This window comes from Schistocerca piceifrons, chromosome X, assembly GCF_021461385.2.
Source record: "Schistocerca piceifrons isolate TAMUIC-IGC-003096 chromosome X, iqSchPice1.1, whole genome shotgun sequence".
In the NCBI taxonomy this organism is placed as follows: domain Eukaryota; kingdom Metazoa; phylum Arthropoda; class Insecta; order Orthoptera; family Acrididae; genus Schistocerca; species Schistocerca piceifrons.
Window position 1 is genome coordinate 100,906,663 of NC_060149.1, and position 20,344 is coordinate 100,927,006.

General features: G+C 37.7%; 1 protein-coding gene across 2 annotated transcripts in view; it reads right to left on the reverse strand.

The window, feature by feature from the left end:
* Positions 1-352: 352 nt before the first annotated feature.
* LOC124722634 (talin-1) overlaps positions 353-20,344 on the reverse strand; it is a 284,201-nt gene continuing 264,209 nt past the window's right edge. For both annotated transcript variants that reach the window (XM_047247780.1, XM_047247781.1), the window contains exons 44-45: positions 9,038-9,312; positions 353-3,068 (exon numbers count right to left, since the gene is read on the reverse strand). In XM_047247780.1, coding sequence (XP_047103736.1) covers positions 2,468-3,068; positions 9,038-9,312 — 876 coding nt within the window. In that variant the 3' untranslated portion in view covers positions 353-2,467. The remainder of the gene's footprint in view (positions 3,069-9,037; positions 9,313-20,344) is intronic.

Here is a 20,344-nt window from a genome sequence, read left to right on the forward strand (position 1 = left end):
TAGCATGTAAAATTTAATTTGATGATGATACTGGATCTCTACTGTGATACTCATATCTATCCCTCCCTCCTTCCTTAATGAGAAATCTAATTGTCCAGTTAAAAGTTTGTACTTTTGGATGTGTGTGTTAGCCAGGGTCCCCACAATGTTTTAGGTCTGTAGTAACTTAACAGCACAAATTGCATACTTATTAACTGAAGGAATAACCTCAAAAACATAAAAAAGTTCTTAGTTCATTCATACCAGAGAGAAGGAAAAACTGATACACTCTTTTTAGGCAGAGTGTGGATGTGCATGACTCTTTCCCTCCCCCCCCCCCCCCCCCCCAAAAAAAAAAAAAAAAAAAAAAAAAAAAAAAAAAAAAATATATGTGGAAAGTAGGTAATGCATTATATCATACATTCTGAACCCTGTGTTTTTACCTTCATCTCCGGTTTTTTTTAATAATGAATCTTTTTGGTCCTTTTTCTCTTTGGCTAACAAGGAGGGAAAACTGACCTCAGTGACATCAAAGTCTACATCTGATTTCTCATATTGTATCTAGCCAGTTGTTATATACCTTCACATGTTAGGTATGGTCTTACAACCCGCATTTGATACAGTTCGTGCCTTTTGCCTCTAACTTTAAATTCAACGTCTGTATCACATATATACAAAAGCAAATAACCATTAACAGCTGTATGCACTATTGTGAAAGTCCGAATATTACAGTGTAACAATGACAGGCCAAAAGACAACTCATCAAGACATGGTAGGAAGTTTTCAAGATACTACTCTAAGTATATTAAAAGGAAATGCTTACTAATAATGTGCATGCATGCTACCATTAAGGGTATTCTGAAGGTCAATGATTTTAATTTTCACTAGCATAAGTGACAATAAGCTCAGTACATTACCTTTGCCAGTAACTTGCTCATTTCAGTCATTACAAAAATAAATGGCACAAGTATGTGGATACAATTTCTCTCTCGCCTCCTCTTTCCATTTGCAATAAAAAATATAAAATGCATATTCAGCTGTTTAACTCCATAAAACTACTGTTTTGAGGGGTGTAAAATAGCTTTAAAAGCTTACTTCTCATGTGCTATCGTAACTTTCACATATAAACAGACTAGAATTTATTTACATTATTCATACCAGACTAGATTTTTTTCCCCACAACAGCATATAAGGCATTTCATGATTCATCTAAAATCTCATGTCAAGTTTACAGCCCTAAAATTTTTCTTCCTTTACAAAATTAATGCATTATATAACAAGTAAAAATTTTACGTTTGAAATTTTTCCTGCATGCTGATGATTAGCACACAGATCAAAGATAATTTGTGTTGTTACTACTTCAGTAACTGTAACATTCAAGTCTTAGTATGGACAAAGCATAAAACATTGTATCAAAAAAGAAACAGAGCACAACAAATTACGCTGCAAGTGAGACAAGAGCTGAACACAGGTTTCACAGCATTCCTAATAAAAATTATATTGTTTTATCACATCCTTTGCATTTCAAAAATTTAAATAATTCTTTAACAAAATAAAGCAGAATAGTTTTATAGCATAGCACCACAATTTCAAAAGACAACAATTAATGTATTAAATCTGAATCACAATCCCGTGAATACATTCACATCCAAATACATCCAGGAATGACAGAGGTTGTTCTAACTGCTCTGTAATGTTGCAGAACATACTTGGACTTGTAATTACATGCAGTCTATAACAAAATTTACCACATTCGATACTTATAGCACAAAAATAGTACAGTCTGTAATCACAAATGGACAGCATTAACATTTTGAAAGGCAATTTTAATATGAAATAAATTATGCACATTATAAAATTTTATTCAGCTCCAACTAATGTGCTATCAATCATTTCTTAAAAATATTCCAAAAGTTGCAAATAGAATGTCTTTTACTGAAAAAAATGCTTACTTCACCATTTGCTTACATCAGTGTGATTAGTTACTGATTAACAACACTAAATTTAGAATTATCTGTCAATTTCTATAAAACTTTGATTAAAAAATGATGTCAACATAATTCATTTTATGTAATAAAGTTTTACAGCATTAATCATCAACATTATATGTAACATTCATACATTATACAGATAAAAAAATGTCATACTCACTAACACTTTCATACACATGAGAGTTTAGATCTAATGTAGCAACTACATCCATGGTATAACTTTAAATAAAAACTTTAAAACTGAGTCAGTAATTATAATAGTACAAAATAATGTTTAAAAGACACTATTTCCATAAATTCTGTTATTAAATGGAACAATTTTCCCATCTGTGGGATTATTCCCTCAAAATATATCAGTTTCAAAGTTTTACAGCCTTTAAAAATTTAAAACTAAATATTTAGTTTTATTAAATCAAAAAATAGGTTTTTGATTCTACTGTAATCAGAACATTCCAAACCCAGCAAAGTTATTGAAAGTGTTCTGCAAAACTAAGTTCTCATTTCTGGGTTTCATCAAGTTGAAAAGATTTCAGTGATGATGTGGTCATTGTGATCGTACGCTTTTCAGTACGCTGAGTAACTGACTGCTTTAGCATTCTTTGCTCTAAAGTTGTATTCTCATCACCCTGAAAAGTGGGATAATTGTTAAAACTAGATTCTGCAGTCATACTAGAATAACCTTGACTGGAATCATTTGACAAATCAAAAGTGCCTGCCACCTGTCGTGATGGAGTGCTTGTATAAATTCTAGTTTCTGTTTCATTATTACTCAGTGCACCATTTGTTTTACTCTGATCACTTGTTTTACTTTGTTGTTCTTTGTTAAATTTTGCAGGGCTATTGAATGCCTTTGAACTGGCAGTTTCAAAGCTTGACAGTTTACTAGGAGACTGCATGTCCTTTGTGTCTGCCTCATCTAGCATACCACGAATGCTGGAATATGCTTTCTCCACTTTGCTCAAACTTGAATATAGCTTCTCTGGAGATGATACATTGCCATTTTGCGGTGTACTGTTATTGACTGTTGTAGAAAATGTGGTCGTGAAAGTGCCCACTGGAGACTGGCGCAAAGTATTGTCAAATGACCGTGTCTCGTACCTGCAAAATGGTAGCATTTTTGTTTACATGGTGACATTGACATAAAGCAGAAATTTAGTTAAAATTTATAACAGTAGAAAAGAGGTGGTTAATTTAATTCTATGAATAATCTACTTATGAGAAAATTTTTAAACTGTAGATTTATTAAAAATACAGGAACAATATTGTACAGAGTGATAAAGTTTAGTAACGTGAAAAATTACCAGTAATAGCAACAAAAGCACATGTTTATAGAAATTACGAAAGTATGATAAAAACAGATGTTTAAATGAAGACAACATAATTATATAGCAGTCTGGAAAAAGTATTGTAAATCACAAATAGTTTTAGAATATTACTGTACTGGAAGAAGAAAGACACCAATGTGGGCAACAAAATGTGATGTAAGTAAAATAAAGCTACTTTAATAGCAATGAAACATGTACGAAATAGTGAATAAGAAGAAACTGTGGTTTGTTTAGGGTGGAATCCTCAAGTATATCTTAATTATTTAACCCAGCAGGCACCTAAATATTTGGCTCTTTGAAAAAACAACTTAAGATAAATAAATTTTAAGCTCATTTTCAAAAAGGGCATTTGCTTGTGTCTGAAGTAGTTGTTCCTTCACGTATGTTCTGACCTATGGACATAACTTAATTTACATTTTCCTTCTCTGTCAACGTGAGACGTCTACAGTTTGTCTGGAGCCATTTAGGGTGCTAATAGTCTCACTGTTGAGTATCAATCACTATCTCTCTCTCTCTCTCTCTCTCTCTCTCTCTCTCTCTCTCTCTCTCTAAAACACACACACACACACACACACACACACACACACACACACACACACACACACACACACACACAAGAAGTATTTGTCAAGAAATCTCAAAAACTATTTCACCGTTTGCTGATATTCTCCTCGCAACTGAAAATGTCAGGTGGCTCTGGGTTATAAATGCTTCCAGTAGCACTGAACCTTCAGATTTTGGTATTTCTTCTCATGTTACCAGCTAATGTAAAGAACTATTGAAATTGTTATTTAGTACTATCATGTATCTGAATGCTACTTTTCTGACAGAAAATAATATGTATAAATCTCATAAAAACTATACTATCTATTTTAAGAACATTGCAGGTAGTAAGTAGATGCCTGCTATTAAGTATGTTTGATGGTCACTAAGCAGTCTTTAAATAGTTTTGAGCTTTGTTTCACATTTCATTGCCTCCCCCCTTCTCCCTTCTCTGAATCTAAATACGAGTTGCCCTCCCCTAGCTTAGATCCTGGGTATGCTCTTGGTCAGACTGAGTTACGCCCACGGTTTGATGGACTTGTGCCAAACATTTTATTTTTATTTATGTTTGCAATTCTGACTTTACTGTATGTTTGCACTTTCATGAGATTTTCCAGAGAAGTCAAATTATTGAAATCACTATTTCTCACTTCTTAATCTGTCTGTTAGGAGGTTGTACTATGCACAGTACCCTTTTAATAGCAGGTACTATTTGCAGTTTGAAAAGCATCCTCAACTTTTCAGCTGTTTTTTTTTTTTCTCTCAAGTGTATCTACTGCTCACATACAGGCCTTTACATCAGTTTTTTACCTCTGTGTGTAGGAACTGACGTGTTGTACTGCAACTGTCATCACGGAAATCTAGGCAGCTGAAGATCTTACATATCAGTTCATCCACCCTCACTCCATTTCATACATCACCATGTGATTTTGCAATACCTGAATATGGACAGGTGTTGACAAAATTCACTATTTCAGTGTAATTTATAGAACTTCATTGAGTGAAAGCATTCTACTTTATAATTCAGTATGAGTGATACCAAAGAGCAACAATCAGTGTCAAACACAGATGCTAGTCCAAGACATATTGGTGTACTCCCACACAGAATGGACACTTTGGAACAAAGTAGATAGATAATATCTAACGTCAAAGTGTTTTGCAATCTTGCTCATGATGAGGAAGCTAAGTAGATCATTAACTTTATCCAAGTTCAGAAGCATGTGAAGTCTCTGAGATAAGAGTGCAACACATTGGCAGCAACGTTAAGTTCTGCAGAAGGCTGAAGGTGTGGGTACTGTTTTACATCCACTACAGAAAGGATTTAAATGGGGAGTAGATGCACCAGTATGGAAGAGGTCTATGGAACTGTATTTGGGTAAAACAATAGAGGATATTTTCTCACAGCAGATACAACCTGTCCAGAACTAAATAACAAAACACAGTATGAGGATTCAAAAATGTCATTTTTTTATTAGCAAAGACACTTTTCAATTCAGGAAGTGCATCAATGGACAAAAATTTATGGTCCCCTCTTTTTGTTTTACTGGCTATGCATTTATTGGTATGACGGGCAAGATGCCTATGATTTATTTGGATGAAATTAAGGTTTAGCAAAATCATACAAATGTAAATGATAATTAATTTAAACCGCCAGCTGCCGACTGGTGTTGCTAACATACATCGATGGGAACAGCTGAAAATGTGAACACCGATCTGGAAATGAACCCAGGATCCCTGGCTTACATGGCAGATGCTCTATCCATCTGAACCACCGAGGACACAGATGAATAGCGTGACTGCAGGGACTTATCCCTTGCACGCTTCCCCTGGGACCCACATTCCCAACTGTCCACAATCTACATACATAATGTTCCTAATAGATACTTTGCCCACCCAATCTATTTGGCACTGCTATAACCTTGTACGTAATACTTGGATACGCACTGCGGCACCAGACCGCTGGCACGCTAAACTTAGAATATTCTGCCAATGGCATCTGTGGGGCCAGCCACCATAGGCTGCCTGTGATGTGCCACATGACTTGTGCATACGGCATGGCATTTGCCACACTGTCCACCAGAGCCCTCCTCTTTATAAGTGCAGGGCAGCAGGCACCCACTCTCAAACTGTGTTCATATTTATTGTCAGCAATTGCCCGTACTGGTAAATGGATTATTTCTATGTTTGTGTCTATGTTCTCAACTGCTGTTCGCTTGTGTGTGGAAGAAGAATAAACCTTGGTTCACTGTCCCCATGCTGTTTTTTGTCTCTTAGAGTACAATACAACTGGCAATGGGTGTGGTTTTCACTTCCGTGAGCTCGTCTATTTGGTTGTTCGTTCCACTCTTCTGGCCATGGAGGCAGCCTCCAATCTCTCCTTGAGTGGCAGCAGGCTCTTATCATGAACTTGTCATACCACAGGGACTATGCAGGCTTTTACGCCACTGGCATACCCACTTCCCTTATGACGATGTGGCCAAAGATGAAGGTGCTTATGAGAAGCTGCTTTGGCAACACTTCCTTGCTTTTGTGTCACTGATGCAAGTAAGTTTAAGGCTTTGTTCCTTTCTTGGATTTCTCCTCGGATCTACCAATTGCTGTGCCAGTTAGTTATGCTCCAGGTATCTGCATTGCTTTCATTTGACAAAATGTGGAAGTAGTCAAATTATCACTATAAACGCAAGGATGTCATTGCAGAATGTGCAAGCCATCAGGAAAAGCTTTGTGGCAGGCACTACTTGAGCCCACATGGCCTGTCATGCATGCACTCTCTTGCGAACTGTATTCCCAGACGGGACAATAGAATAATGATGTCACACCAGCAGTACTTTACGTCAACAAAACTTACACTGGACATTACATTAGTCTTAGGGGCTTCAGAGCATGCCCATCAAGATCATCCAACTTATCATCAATGAATTATTGTTTGCAAGTATTGTTAAAGATAAACAGGTACAGGAAAAAGTGCAAACAAAAAGGAATTGTTTATTTGCAGCAACTGTCATTATCAACACAGCATCCATGTATGTGACATGCAAAATAATCTACAGCTGGCAAGGACACTTTTTAATACAAACTGTGGAAGCAAGTTGACAATAAATGCGACACATAACATTTCATTAGTTTACTATCACCTGTACCACTGCCACATATGGCAACTTGAAACCATTGTATTCCAGGGAGCACTGAGAATGAATTGGACATGCTCAGTGTGTGACCATTTCCTAATGTGAAATCTAGTCATTTGTGATTTCATTTAATGCATAGAACAAATATTACTGTTTGCATACTTCTAAATATGAACACTATGAGCTGCAATCGGATAGTTAGCAAGAAAGCGAACTGTCAGCAGACATTTTCAATATTTATTCAGGATCTTTCTCCTAAGAGTCATCAGGTGCTTTGCCTCTGGTGTTTCAGCAGATACTTGAAATCATTGCTTTTGCAAAGTGTAGCTGGAGTCAGCCCCAACAAATGCTGTTCATCATGTCTTTCATGTGGCGCCCAGCGTCAATGGAAAGTGTCATTACAAAGAAAATGATACTTAAAGTGGAATTTTATGTACCGATTTGACAGAGGGGTCACAAATTAGTCTACCATTTTACTTATATGTGTTAACAGGGACAGAGAAACACAAGAAATAATGAGTACTCCATCAGAGACTGCACCGCAGCGGACTGCGCTGACTGCTCCCACCAAGCAGGAGCATGTTGCTCAGTCGTTGCTAGAGTACCTGTTATTCTTCGTGTTTTAATGTCCCTGTTAACAAGTGTCAGCAAAACAAGTATAGCAGTAGACTAATCTTATAGCATTCTATCAAATGAGCACATAAAATTCTGATTTCAAAATCATTTTGTTTGAAACTGGAAATAAACCAATGCATTCTGTCAATGCCAGGCATTGCATGAAATGTAATGAGCACTATTTGTTTGGGTTGGCACCAGCTACACGTTGCAAAACCAAAATTGCAAATATCTGCTGAAACATCAGAGAAAATGTGCCTGACAACTCTTAGGAGACACACCTGGTATAGTAACAGACAAGAACTAAGATCAAATCCCATGAAACTTCCTGGCAGATTAAAACTGTATGCCCGACCGAGACTCGAACTCGGGACCTTTGCCTTTCGCGGGCAAGTGCTCTACCATCTGAGCTACCGAAGCACGACTCACGCCCGGTACTCACAGCTTTACTTCTGCCAGTACCTCGTCTCCTACCTTCCAAACTTTACAGAAGCTCTCCTGCGAAACTTGCAGAACTAGCACTCCTGAAAGAAAGGATACTGTGGAGACATGGCTTAGCCACAGCCTGGGGGATGTTTCCAGAATGAGATTTTAACTCTGCAGCGGAGTTTGGAAGGTAGGAGATGAGGTACTGGCAGAAGTAAAGCTGTGAGTACCGGGCATGAGTCGTGCTTCGGTAGCTCAGATGGTAGAGCACTTGCCCGCGAAAGGCAAAGGTCCCGAGTTCGAGTCTCGGTCGGGCACACAGTTTTAATCTGCCAGGAAGTTTCATATCAGTTCACACTCCGCTGCAGAGTGAAAATCTCATTCATCAAATCCCATGTTTTTACAACTTAAGTTACTTCATTGGGAGTGAAAGTCAGAGAAGACTATAGGCAGCTCATGTTTCTCAATTTATAATTTGTTCATCTTCTCTTGTTTCCCAATCACAAACACCAATATTGATTTGTAGTTCAGAATGACTTATCCTTCACAGTATATCTGTGCCAGCTTACTACATCACTACTTATTTCCATGTTTCTTTTTCTTCTTTCTCATTTCCTGGAAACCCAGTGTTCCAAACTTTAAAAATACGTTTTTAATTTTTTTATTGCTATATGTTTTGCTCTAGTTGGTTCCCATAAGCAACTATTAGCTTCCCTCACTAAATAATTTTGCAAAACTATGATAATTGTGTATTACACATTTACTGTCTCAAAAATTTGTGTACCTAGAGAAAAAAGTTGACGACTGTAAATAACGATAAATAGATAAAACAATGAAAGGACACAACTACTTGCAATGGCGTGTTAACATGCAACATATGATGGAGCCAAAATCTATATTTATAAAGCAACCCACAGAGCATGTGATGTGACACTTATAACAACATCCAAATGTGATTCATGAGTGAGTGATTGTACATTACAACACTGGTAATTAATTCATTTGGAGCATCAAATAAACGAGTATTTACCTTGATGTGAATGATTCGTAAGTTTCAGGTTCTGAATCTGATGGAGCTTCTCCTTTTAATTTGTATTTTGCTTGGCGGATAGCAGTCAACCGACTCCATGCTTCCTCCAGTTGACGTTCAATTCGCAGAACTTCAGATCTTGCATTGATTTCCTGTGCTATACCACCAACCATTCTCTGGTTCAGTACAAGGCTGCGCTGCTTCTCCTGCTGTGTTGCCTGCTGGGCTGCACGTACTAAGTTATCTGTTGCTCGTTTCACTGCATTGCCGGCAGCCTAGAGTACAATGATATTTTTTAAATATTTTAGACTATCTGTGAAAATAATCTAAACAAATGGCTCATGACACTACAAGAAATCTCTCTCTCTCTCTCTCTCTCTCTCTCTCTCTCTCTCTCTCTCTCTCTCTGTGTGTGTGTGTGTGTGTGTGTGTGTGTGTGTGTGTGTGTGTGTGTGTGCGCGCGCGCGCGCGCGCACGCACGCACGGACATGCATTTTACCTTCCAAGAAACAGACAGTGATTGTAATCACATAGGATCTGGTGTTCTTTCAAGTGGAGCACTGTCACACACTAAATGCTGATTGATTATTAAACTTTAATTTGTACTTCTGACGCTGCTCCTCTCATATATGATGTGTGTTACAAAAGTATCAAGAATTTTGTAGTTGCTTGGGTTGTATTAGTTCAATTTGCACAATTTTTCATTGTTGTGTTGGTAAACATATCTGAAATGTATCTGTACACTGTTAGCCATATTGGATGTTTAGTCTGTCATCAGCTGTCAATAAGGTTACATGTGTTCCCTTACAAGTGACAATTACTGATTTGTTTTGAAAATGGATCACAGAATTTGCATTAAATTTTGCTATACAAATGGAATAAAATGTAACACAAAGTTTTAGCAATGTCGAATATTGCTTTTGGTGGGGCTGCTATGAGTAAAACAAGGGTTTACAAGTGGTTAAAGTGTTTCCAAGATGGCTGTGAGCAAGTTGATGGTAATGAATATTCTGGACACCTCAGCACATCAACAACTCATGAAAATGTGGAATAGGTGAAAGAAATGATTATGAACGATAGTCAGATCACAATGAGAGGAGTTGCTGATGATATTCAAATATCAGTTGGTTCATGCCATCTTTTTGGATGTTTTTGATATGAGACATGAGAGAGCAAAATTTGTGGCAAATGTGTTGAATTTTCAGCAATAATAGTGATGAATGGAAGTTGCTCAGGAGTCACTAAACTGAGTCAATAATGATGCAGGACCACTGAAATGTATCTTAACAGGTGATGAAACATAGACGTATAGGTATGACTTTGAAACAAAGACCCAATTGTTGCTGCGGAGGCATTCTGGATTGCCACAACCAAAAAAAAGCTCAGCAAGTGGGAGTGGGGGGGAACCAGGATCTGTGGTGAAACAATTCATGGTTTTTGCACAACAATAATGCACTCGCTCACACATGTGTTCATGAATTTTTGGTGAGAAACAATGCTGTAATGATGCCCCCAGCCATGCATTTACCAGATATGGCCCTGCGTCATTTTTTCTGTTGCCAAAAACAAAAAGAACCTTAAAGGGCCATTGTTTTACAAGCTTAGATGAGATTAAAAGTGCATTGCTGAAAGAGTTCAAGAAGCTCATCATTGTCATCAGTGTAACAGCCCTCTGTAACCCTTAGCCTTTTGTAGAAGATTATTCGATTCTTCCCCACTTCATGCCAAACTACTCCAATTTTGAATTCCAATTTTCTTTATGTCCTCTCTGACACCTTTCTCCCACCTTAGCCTGAGACTCCCTATTCTCTGGTTCCTTCAGGCACTGTATTGAATATCTTCTTAATCATTCTGTTGTTTGCTCTCAGTACATGTCCTGTCCATTTCAGCTTTTTAATCTTAATGTAGCTGGAAATGGCTGGTTCAGTATAGAGATTATATAACTCATAATTGAATCTTCTGCTCCAGACATCATTTTCTTCCACTGGTCCACAAAGTTGTCTCAAGATCTTTCTTTCAAATATGCCAAGTTGCTTTTCATCTAATTTTGTTAATGCCCATGTTTCAACATCATATGTTAGCAATGGCATTACTAAAACTTTATACATCATAACTTTAGTTTTCCTGAACAGCAACTTAGATTTCAGATATTTTCTGAGGCCATGGTAGCACTTTTGGGCGGACAACACTCGTTTTTGTATTTCAGAACTGACACTGTTCTTACAGTTTACTTCTCATCCAAGTGAAAGTACACATGTCAAACTTATGTTAACCAATTTCTATCTTCGGATGGAGGCTCATTTGGATAATCTTTCTTAGTTACTAGCATATATTTAGTTTTCCCTTCATTTATCTGTCGGTTCATCTTTCTAGCAACCTTTTCACAACCTGTAATGGCTTCTTTCATTGATCTTTACATTCTTGTGATTATGTCAATATCATTTGGATATACCAGCACCTGAACTTATTTATACAGGATAGTCCCTCTTGTACTGATGCCCGCATCTCTTATCACTTTTTTTCAAGGCTATGTTACACAGAAGGTAGGAAAATGAGCCTCCCTGTCTTACTCCATTTTATGCGATCACAGCACTTGCTAACATATTCTGTATTTTAATCTGATTCCAGCTGCCTACCATAGTAGTTTTCACTAAGGCAATTAATTTATTGGGAATATCTAACTCTTCCATTACTGTATAGAGCTCCCATCTGTCAATACTGCCATAGGCTGATCTGAAGACTATAATGAGGTTATGTGTATCAGTTCCAAATTCTTTCCTCATGCCCCAAGTGAAGCGAAGAGTGAAGAACAGAGGGATGCTTTTTACGATGAGTTACCTGAATACAGTGAAACCCCGCTTTTACAATTTTCAAGGGCCTTCAAAAAATGGTGTAAAATGCAGGAAAATTTAAAATGTGAGAAATAACATTTTAAGCTGTAAAAGTTATGTATAGCATCCCCCCCCCCCCCCCCCGCACTTCATGTATGTGCACATAATAGGCATCAAAATGGGAACTGCTAACTGGGAAGCAGAAATGTTTGACACAATTTCATACGTCATTTACGATGTTTTTTGGAATGCATGCTGCTGTCATTCATTATTTAAATAATAAAACATGGCATCAGTCATATTTTTTCATGTTTAGCACATTGTGTTTCGAAAATTTTTTCTCATTATCAAGTGCAAAAATTTACATAAGTATTTAGTGTGGTGTTTGCATGTGTGTTGTTCTGCATCTCTCGAACTGTAGTCGCCTTTTGTAGGTTATCCGGTACTGTGCTTCCTGAGTTATGTAGAAAACCACACACACGCGAACTATCGCTCACATTGTTTTTTGTGTAACATCACAAAAAATACGTACATACATATTGGACTTAAGAATGAGAATAAATCCTTGAAACACGTTTTCCTCAGCATGAGAATATATGTAATTCGAATTGTGTTTAAACCACAAACATCTGAGCAATGTAAACTTAATGAAGGTGTCAACCAGTGCTACTAAGAGCCTAAAGATGAAACACACTAAATATGGTTCGACAGAGTTGTGATGACAATTACAACAATCACAAAACTGAGCATGTGCTGTAGAGTCAGTCTGGAAATGGTTGCAATTGGTCATCATATGTTTATTCGTACAAACCTAATACCACACAGGTATAGTTTGGCAGCGGCAGGAGATACGGAACGAATTGTCCCAACTTTTACACATTTACCAGTTTAAATCTGCAAAGTAGAGCACCCTGGTGTCAATAAACTTAACCACATAATGTTTGTAAACACTACTTGACGGCTAACATCGTCCCAACATCATTTTATGTCAGGTCCCCCCCCCCCCCCCCAATAACATTTTTTCATAAAGCGTAAATTGCCGGAAAATTATAAATATGTTGATAGAAAATCAGGTGTGAATGAACATTGTGGACATAGAAAATTTGATGGCAGTGATAAAAAAATGTTGTGAACGGCGGGAAAATGTTATGCCAGGGACGTGAAAGTGGAGTTACACTGTATACACTGAACGTCTGAGAGGAGGCTGTACGCTAATTTTTGGAAAGATGGGTGCTAAAGTAGGAAAAGAAGATGAATATCAGTCTTTTATTGGAAAATACAGCCTACTTGATAGCTCAACTGATAATAGGATCAGACTCTTACAAGTGCTTCTTCAAGAAATATGGTAGTGAGCAGCACAACTTTTAATCACAAAGATATTCATAAAATAATGTCGAAACCTCCAGAGGAAATACTTTTAACCAGATTGACCATTTGCCAGTAAATGCAAGACTTCTGTCCAATTTAATGGATATTAGATATTATAGGGCTGCTAATGTTGATTCTGACCATTAACTTGTAATAGCAACAATCAGGAGTCGAATGTCTAAGGCAAGGAAAATTTCATATTGATAAACTCCAGGAGCCTGAGTCTACTTGAAGATTCTCCGACTTACTGAAGGAAGACCTGGTGCACTTCTCTGACAGTGATAGTATTGAGAAAATATGGAAGACCCTAGCTGCTGACAAAGGTCTAGGAAGAGTAGATTGGACCTTACACAATGGCTGCTTTGATGAATAGTGGCACTAGTAATAAGAATTAAAAATGAAGGCTACAGGAGAATGCAACAAGTAAACCATACCTGAAGATCTGTGAAAGATTATAGAAGAACAAGAAGAGAGGAAAAGAGACTGCACGAAAAGAAAGAGAGAGCATGAAAGGAAAGAACTCAAAGAAATGGAACAGGTTAGAGGGATGAATTAAGTGAGAGCTTTTTACCAGACGATAAATAAAAGCTGGAAGGATTTCCAGCCAAGGACTAATTTATATAGAAATACAGATGGTTCAATTTTGAGTAGTGATGAAGCAATATGTAGAAAACGGGCTCAACACTTTGATGAACTGTTGAATAATGGTACACTGAGAACCACGGAATCTTACCCTCTACAAATAGAAGGACCTCTGAAAAAGAGGAACCAGTACTGGAAAAAGAGGAACCAGTACTGGAAAAAGAGGAACCAGTACTGGAAAAAGAGGAACCAGTACCAACTGTTGACGAAATGGAAGCAGATATCAAGAAGCTGAAGAACAATAAGACCCCAGTATTGCATCTAATAATAGCAGAAATTATTAAAAATGCAAGAAAAGAGTTTGTAATTAAGATTTGATAGAAGAAAGTACCCCTGAAGACTGGAAAATAAGTGCCATATCCCAACACAAAAGAAAGGTGATACTATAATGTGCTGAAACTATAGGAGAATTTGTCTATTACCTACAGTATATGAAACATTCTCCAACAAGTGAACATCTACTATTGATCAGACCTCCGCAATATGGCAGATACTAGAAAGAGCTATGAGGATTGGATGAAGCACTGGCATAAGTGTACAATATCTAAAGCGGGCTACTTTATATTAGATGACATTAAATGTACATGAATAAATAAAATTATCTGCATGAATAATAAAACTATCTGCAAAAAAAGAAAATTCCCACAAGTTTCTGAACACCCCTTGTAGACAATATCTCGACCAGTATTTATTTGTAGTGTGATGTGTATGAACTCATATCATTTAAATAAACGATTAGTGATTTGAATTACTACAATATAATTTTTCATGAAGATTTAATTTATTTGCATCTATGTCTTTGTTTACACACAAACATTTCTTCTTGCACCTTTTAATCCCAAAAATAAGATAATTTTATTGACGTCTCTTCTCCAGCCTTGGAGTACAATTCTGTGTGGCTGAGAGATGAGATTCCTCTGCACTGTTCACAGTGTTGCAGAAACTTCTGCCAAATAGGACATTTGTCCATATCATCAATATAATAAATACGAATATCTCTTCTTTTGCTTTTATGCAATATGTAGTCAAATTGCACTACTCTCAGCACTGTGGCACTGCTCCTGGTTTTCACAATATCAATTTGCTCTTGCCTCCTCCTTGTAACCAATAAATTTAAGGACATTAACAATTTGTTATCCCAGTTGCCTGCAAAGACTTTTCCAAAACCACTTTCCATGCTTGTAGTGCCAGGTAACATAGCACACTATTCTGAACTGGAATGTCAGCACAGAGAATCACATGACCAAGTTAGTTTTCATTACAGCAACAACAGTTCGCTTTTTCTAATAATATATGAAACTACGAACAGCTGAAAGCAAGGGGAAACTACAGCCGTAATTTTTCCCAAGGGTATGCAGCTTTATGGTATGGTTAAATGATGATGGTGTCCTCTTTGGTAAAATATTCCGGAGGCAAAATAGTCCTCAATTTGTATCTCTGGGTGAGGACTACTCAGGAGGGCATCGTTATCAGGAGAAACAAAACTGGATCGGAGCATGGAATGTCAGATCCCTTAATCGAGCAGGCTGAGTAGAATATTTGAAAAGGGAAATGGATGGGTTAACCTTAGATACAGTGGGAATTAGTGAAGTTCGGTGGCAGGAGGAACAACACTTCTGGTCAGGTGAATACAGGGATATAAATACAAAATCAAATAACGATAATGCAGGAGTAGGTTTAATAATGGATAAAAAAAAATAGGAACGCAGATAAGCTACTACAAATAGAACAGTGAATGCCTCATTGTAGCCAAGATAGATATGAAGCCCATGCCTACCACTGTAGTACAAGTTTATATTCCAATTAGCTCCGCAGATGATGAAGAGATTGAAAAAATGTATGATGCGATAAAAGAAATTATTCAAATGATTAAGGGAGATGAAAATTTAATAGTCATGGGGGAATGGAATTTGATTGTAGGAAAAGGAAGAGAAGGGAAAATAGTAGGTGAATATGGACTGGGGTAAGGAATGAAAGAGGAAGTCGCGTGGTACAATTTTGCACAGAGCGTAAGTTAAATACAGCTAACACTTGGTTTAAAAATCATGAAAAAAGGTTGTATAGTAGAAGAGGCCTGGAGGCACTGGAAGGTTTCAGATGGGTTATATACCGTATTTACTCGAATCTAAGCCGCACTCTAATCTAAGCCGCACCTGAAAAATGAGACTCGAAATAAAGGAAAAAACTTTTCCCGAATCTAAGCCGCACCTGAAATTTGAGACCCGAAATTCAAGGGGAGAGTAAAGTTTTAGGCCGCACCTCCAAATCGAAACAAATTTGGTCCATTGTAATATGAGACACAATTTAGGTCGAATGAATGACGATACAGTACAGTAGTTTGGTTCGAGTCTTGAGCTTACCAGTTAAGCTTTACCAGGTAGCCATTGCTATGCGTCAGGCGCTCCGTCCGTATTTATACGGGTACCCTTCCTTTTTCACGTGCTTCGTCGGGTTTGAATAGATTGCTTATTTTTCTTTGATCTGATAAGTGCCGTTTTCTTTGTTATAGGTGTTTACGTCACTCTAAGCTGAAAATGCATTATTGTACTGTGTCATGCGTTGTCTGTCGCATTCTGATACTGTGTTACGAACTGTCGCCGCTCGCGGCATGGCTTGCTTTTGTGCGCGCCGCCGCTTACAATAAAAAAAGAGAGGAATTGTCTCATTAGCGAAACAATGGCAAGAGACTGCTATTTGTGGTTACTTACACTGCTGCTTTCTTTGATAATGATCAAGAACCAAATAATAGACTGCGAATTATAGATGTTCTGAATGACAGTTTAGCTAAAATTTTTCTCCATTTGAAAATCTTTTGTACATTACATTCTGCACAGAAATAAGAGTCACCTTAGATTTAAAAATTTAGTCATTTGCCGTGCTTCATTTCTGACTGTATCACTATTAAGCATAAGAATAATATGAATATAAACATGACATGATATGTATATTCTTCCGCGTTTGCTGTTGTCTCACACTAGTTTCGTAGTTTATTAGGCAGACAGGATTTAAATGAAATAGCAGCAAACACGAAAGAATACATGGCAAAATGTTTATATTTGTATTATTCTTTTGGTGAAGAGAATACTGCATGTGATTCACAGTTCATAAAAGTTCCTATTAACAACCGTCTCTTCTCACAGGTAGGAAAAAATTCAGAATGTAGAGTTGGCCATATTCACAAACATCCCAAACAGTCTTTCCAGTCGGATTATCGTAGTACATTGAAATGCTGCTACATTCGAAGATGAACAATACGGAATTTGTATTTACTTCGTTGGATAATGTATGAAAATGCAGTAGTCGAAACTCGATGCGGAGAAAAAAGCTCGTCGTCCACCTTTTTTTAAATTTATTTACTGACGCAGAGGTTTTGGCGCCAGTATTTATCTTCGTGCCTGCAAAGCATGCCTGTGTAGCGCTACGTATATTCGACGGCAGAGGTTAGTTATGGCGGCACCTACCACCATTTTTCAGAACTTCCCCTTACTTTGCACTCAATTCTAAGCCGCAGGCGGTTTTTTGGATTACAAAAACCGGAAAAAAAGTGCGGCTTAGATTCGAGTAAATACGGTAATGGTAACAGAGATTTATGAACCAGGTTTTAAATTGTAAGACATTTCCAGGGGCAGATGTGGACTCTGACCACAATTTATTGGTTATGAACTGTATATTAAAACTGAAGAAACTGCAAAAATGTAGGAATTTAAGGATATGGGACCTGGATAAGCTAAATGAACCAGAGGTTTCAGAGAGTTTCAGGGAAAGCATTAGGGAACAGTTGACACGAACAGGGGAAAGAAACACAGTAGAAAAAGAATGGGTAGCTTTGAGAGATGAAATAGTGAAGGCAGCAGAGGACCAAATAGGTAAAAAGACAAGGGTTAGTAGAAACCCTTGAGTAACAGAAGAGATATTGCATTTAATTGATGAAAGGAGAAGATATAAAAATGCAGTAAATGAAGCAAGCGAAAAGGACTATGAACGTCTCAAAAATGAGATCGACAGGATGTGCAAAACGGATAAGCAGGGCTGGCCAGAGGACAAATGTAATGATGTAGAAGCATGTATCATTAGGGGTAATATAGATACTGCCTGCAGAAAAATTAAAGAAACATTTTGGAGATGTACGAACATCAAGAGCTCAGATGGAAAACCAGTCCTAAGCAAACAAGGGAAAGCGGAAAGACTGAAGGAGTATATAGAGGGCCTATACAAGAGCAATGTACTTCAGGGCAATATTACGGAAATGGAAGTGGACATGGATGAAGATGAAATGGGAGATATGATATTGCGCAAAAAATTTGACGGAGCTCTGAAAGACCCACGACAAAACAAGGCCCCAGGAGTAGACAACATTCCATTAAAACATCTGATGGTGTTGGGAGAGACAGCCACAGGAAAACTCTTCCATCTGGTGAGCAAGATGTATGAGACAGACAAAATACCTTCAGACTTAAGAAGAATGTGATAATTCGAATCCCAAAGGAAGCAGGTGATGACAGGTGTGAAAATAATACACTCAATATGCTGGAAAAATTATACATTTAAAGTCAGTGGCAGGCATAAAACGTCATCCAAAATTGTACTGAATGCTTTCTCAGAAAATTATTTTGAACACTTAGTTCATGAGACCACTTGAAGTGTAAATGGTTGTGAAAGTATACTTGACCTATTAGCAACAGATAATGCAGGACAAATACTGACAAGGGAACCTGACAAGGGAACCTCCCCATCGCACCCCCCTCAGATTTAGTTATAAGTTGGCACAGTGGATAGGCCTTGAAACACTGAACACAGATCAATCGAGAAAACAGGAAGAAGTTGTGTGGAACTATGAAAAAAATTAGTAAAATATACGAACTGAGTAGTCCATGCGCAAGATAGGCAACATCAAGGAAAATGTGAGCTCAGGGACGCCGTGGTCCCGTGGTTAGTGAGTAGCTGCGGAACGAGTGGTCCTTGGTTCAAGTCTTCCCTCGACTGAAAATTTTACTTTCTTTATTTTCGCAAAGTTACGATCTGTCCGTTCGTTCATTGACGTCTCTGTTCACTGTAATAAGTTTAGTGTCTGTGTTTTGAGACAGACAAAATACCTTCAGACTTAAGAAGAATGTGATAATTCGAATCCCAAAGGAAGCAGGTGATGACAGGTGTGAAAATAATACACTCAATATGCCAAGCGATTAGTAAACGGAAGGACGTGCCTCTCCAATGGGAACCGGAAACATTTGATCGCAAGGTCATAGATCAACCGATTCCTACACAGGAAAACACATCTGATATATTCTATACGACACTGGTGACGGCATGTGCGTCACATGGCAGGAATATGTTGTCGACCCACGTAACTTGTACACTTAGCGAATGGGTAAAAAGATTCTTCTACCTTGCCCGATTTAGGTTTTCTTGTGGATGTGATAATCACTCCCAAAAAAGTGATGAAAACATAAGAGTTTGCCACATAAACTGAAAACAAAAAATTAAACTTTTCACTCGAGGGAAGCCTTGAACCTAGGACCTCTCGTTCCGTAGCTGCTCTCGCTAACCACGGGACCACGGCGTTCCTCGAGTCCCATTGTCCTTGATGTTGCCTATCTTCACATGGACTACTCAGTTTGTATATTTTACTAATTTTTTTCATAGTTCCACATGACTACTTCCTGTTTTCTCGACTGATCTGTGTTCAGTTTTTCAAGGCCTATCCACTGTGCCAACTTATAACTAAATCTGAGGGGGGTGCAATGGGGAGGTTCCCTTGTGAGTATCGTGACGAATACAGGAATTAGCAATTACAAGGCAGTTGCTGCTAGGCTGAATACCATAGCACCTAAAAAAAAAAAAGAGCAAAGAATATGTATTTAAAAAAGCTGATAAAAATGATCTTAACGCCTCTTTAAGAGACAATCTTCACTTCTTCTGATCTGATCATGTTGTGGAATGATTTCAAAGATATATACCACATAAATTAACAAGTGATGATACTGATCCCCCATGGTACACAAAATGGGTCAGATCACTGTTGCAGAAGCAACACATAAAGCATGCAAAATTTAAAAGAACGCAAAATCCCCAAGACTGGCAAAGTTTTGCAAAAGTTCAAAATATAGTGCGCACTTCAATGCAAGATGCGTTTAATATTTTCCACAACGAACTTCTGTCTAAAAATCTGGCAAAAAAACCAGAGAGATTCTGGTTGTATAAAGCACACCAGTGGCAAGACGCAATCAATACCTTTACTGCACTATAACAATGATTAAGTCACTGATGACAGTGCCATTAAAGCAGATTTCTTAAACACCGTTTTCCGAAACTCCTTCACCAAAGAAGACAAACTAAATATTCCTGAATTCCAATCAAGAACAACTGCCAAGATGAGAAACCTAGAAGTAGATATCCTTGGTGTAACAAAGCAGCTTAAATCACTTAATAAAGCCAAGGCCTCCAGTCCCAATTGTATACCAGCCAG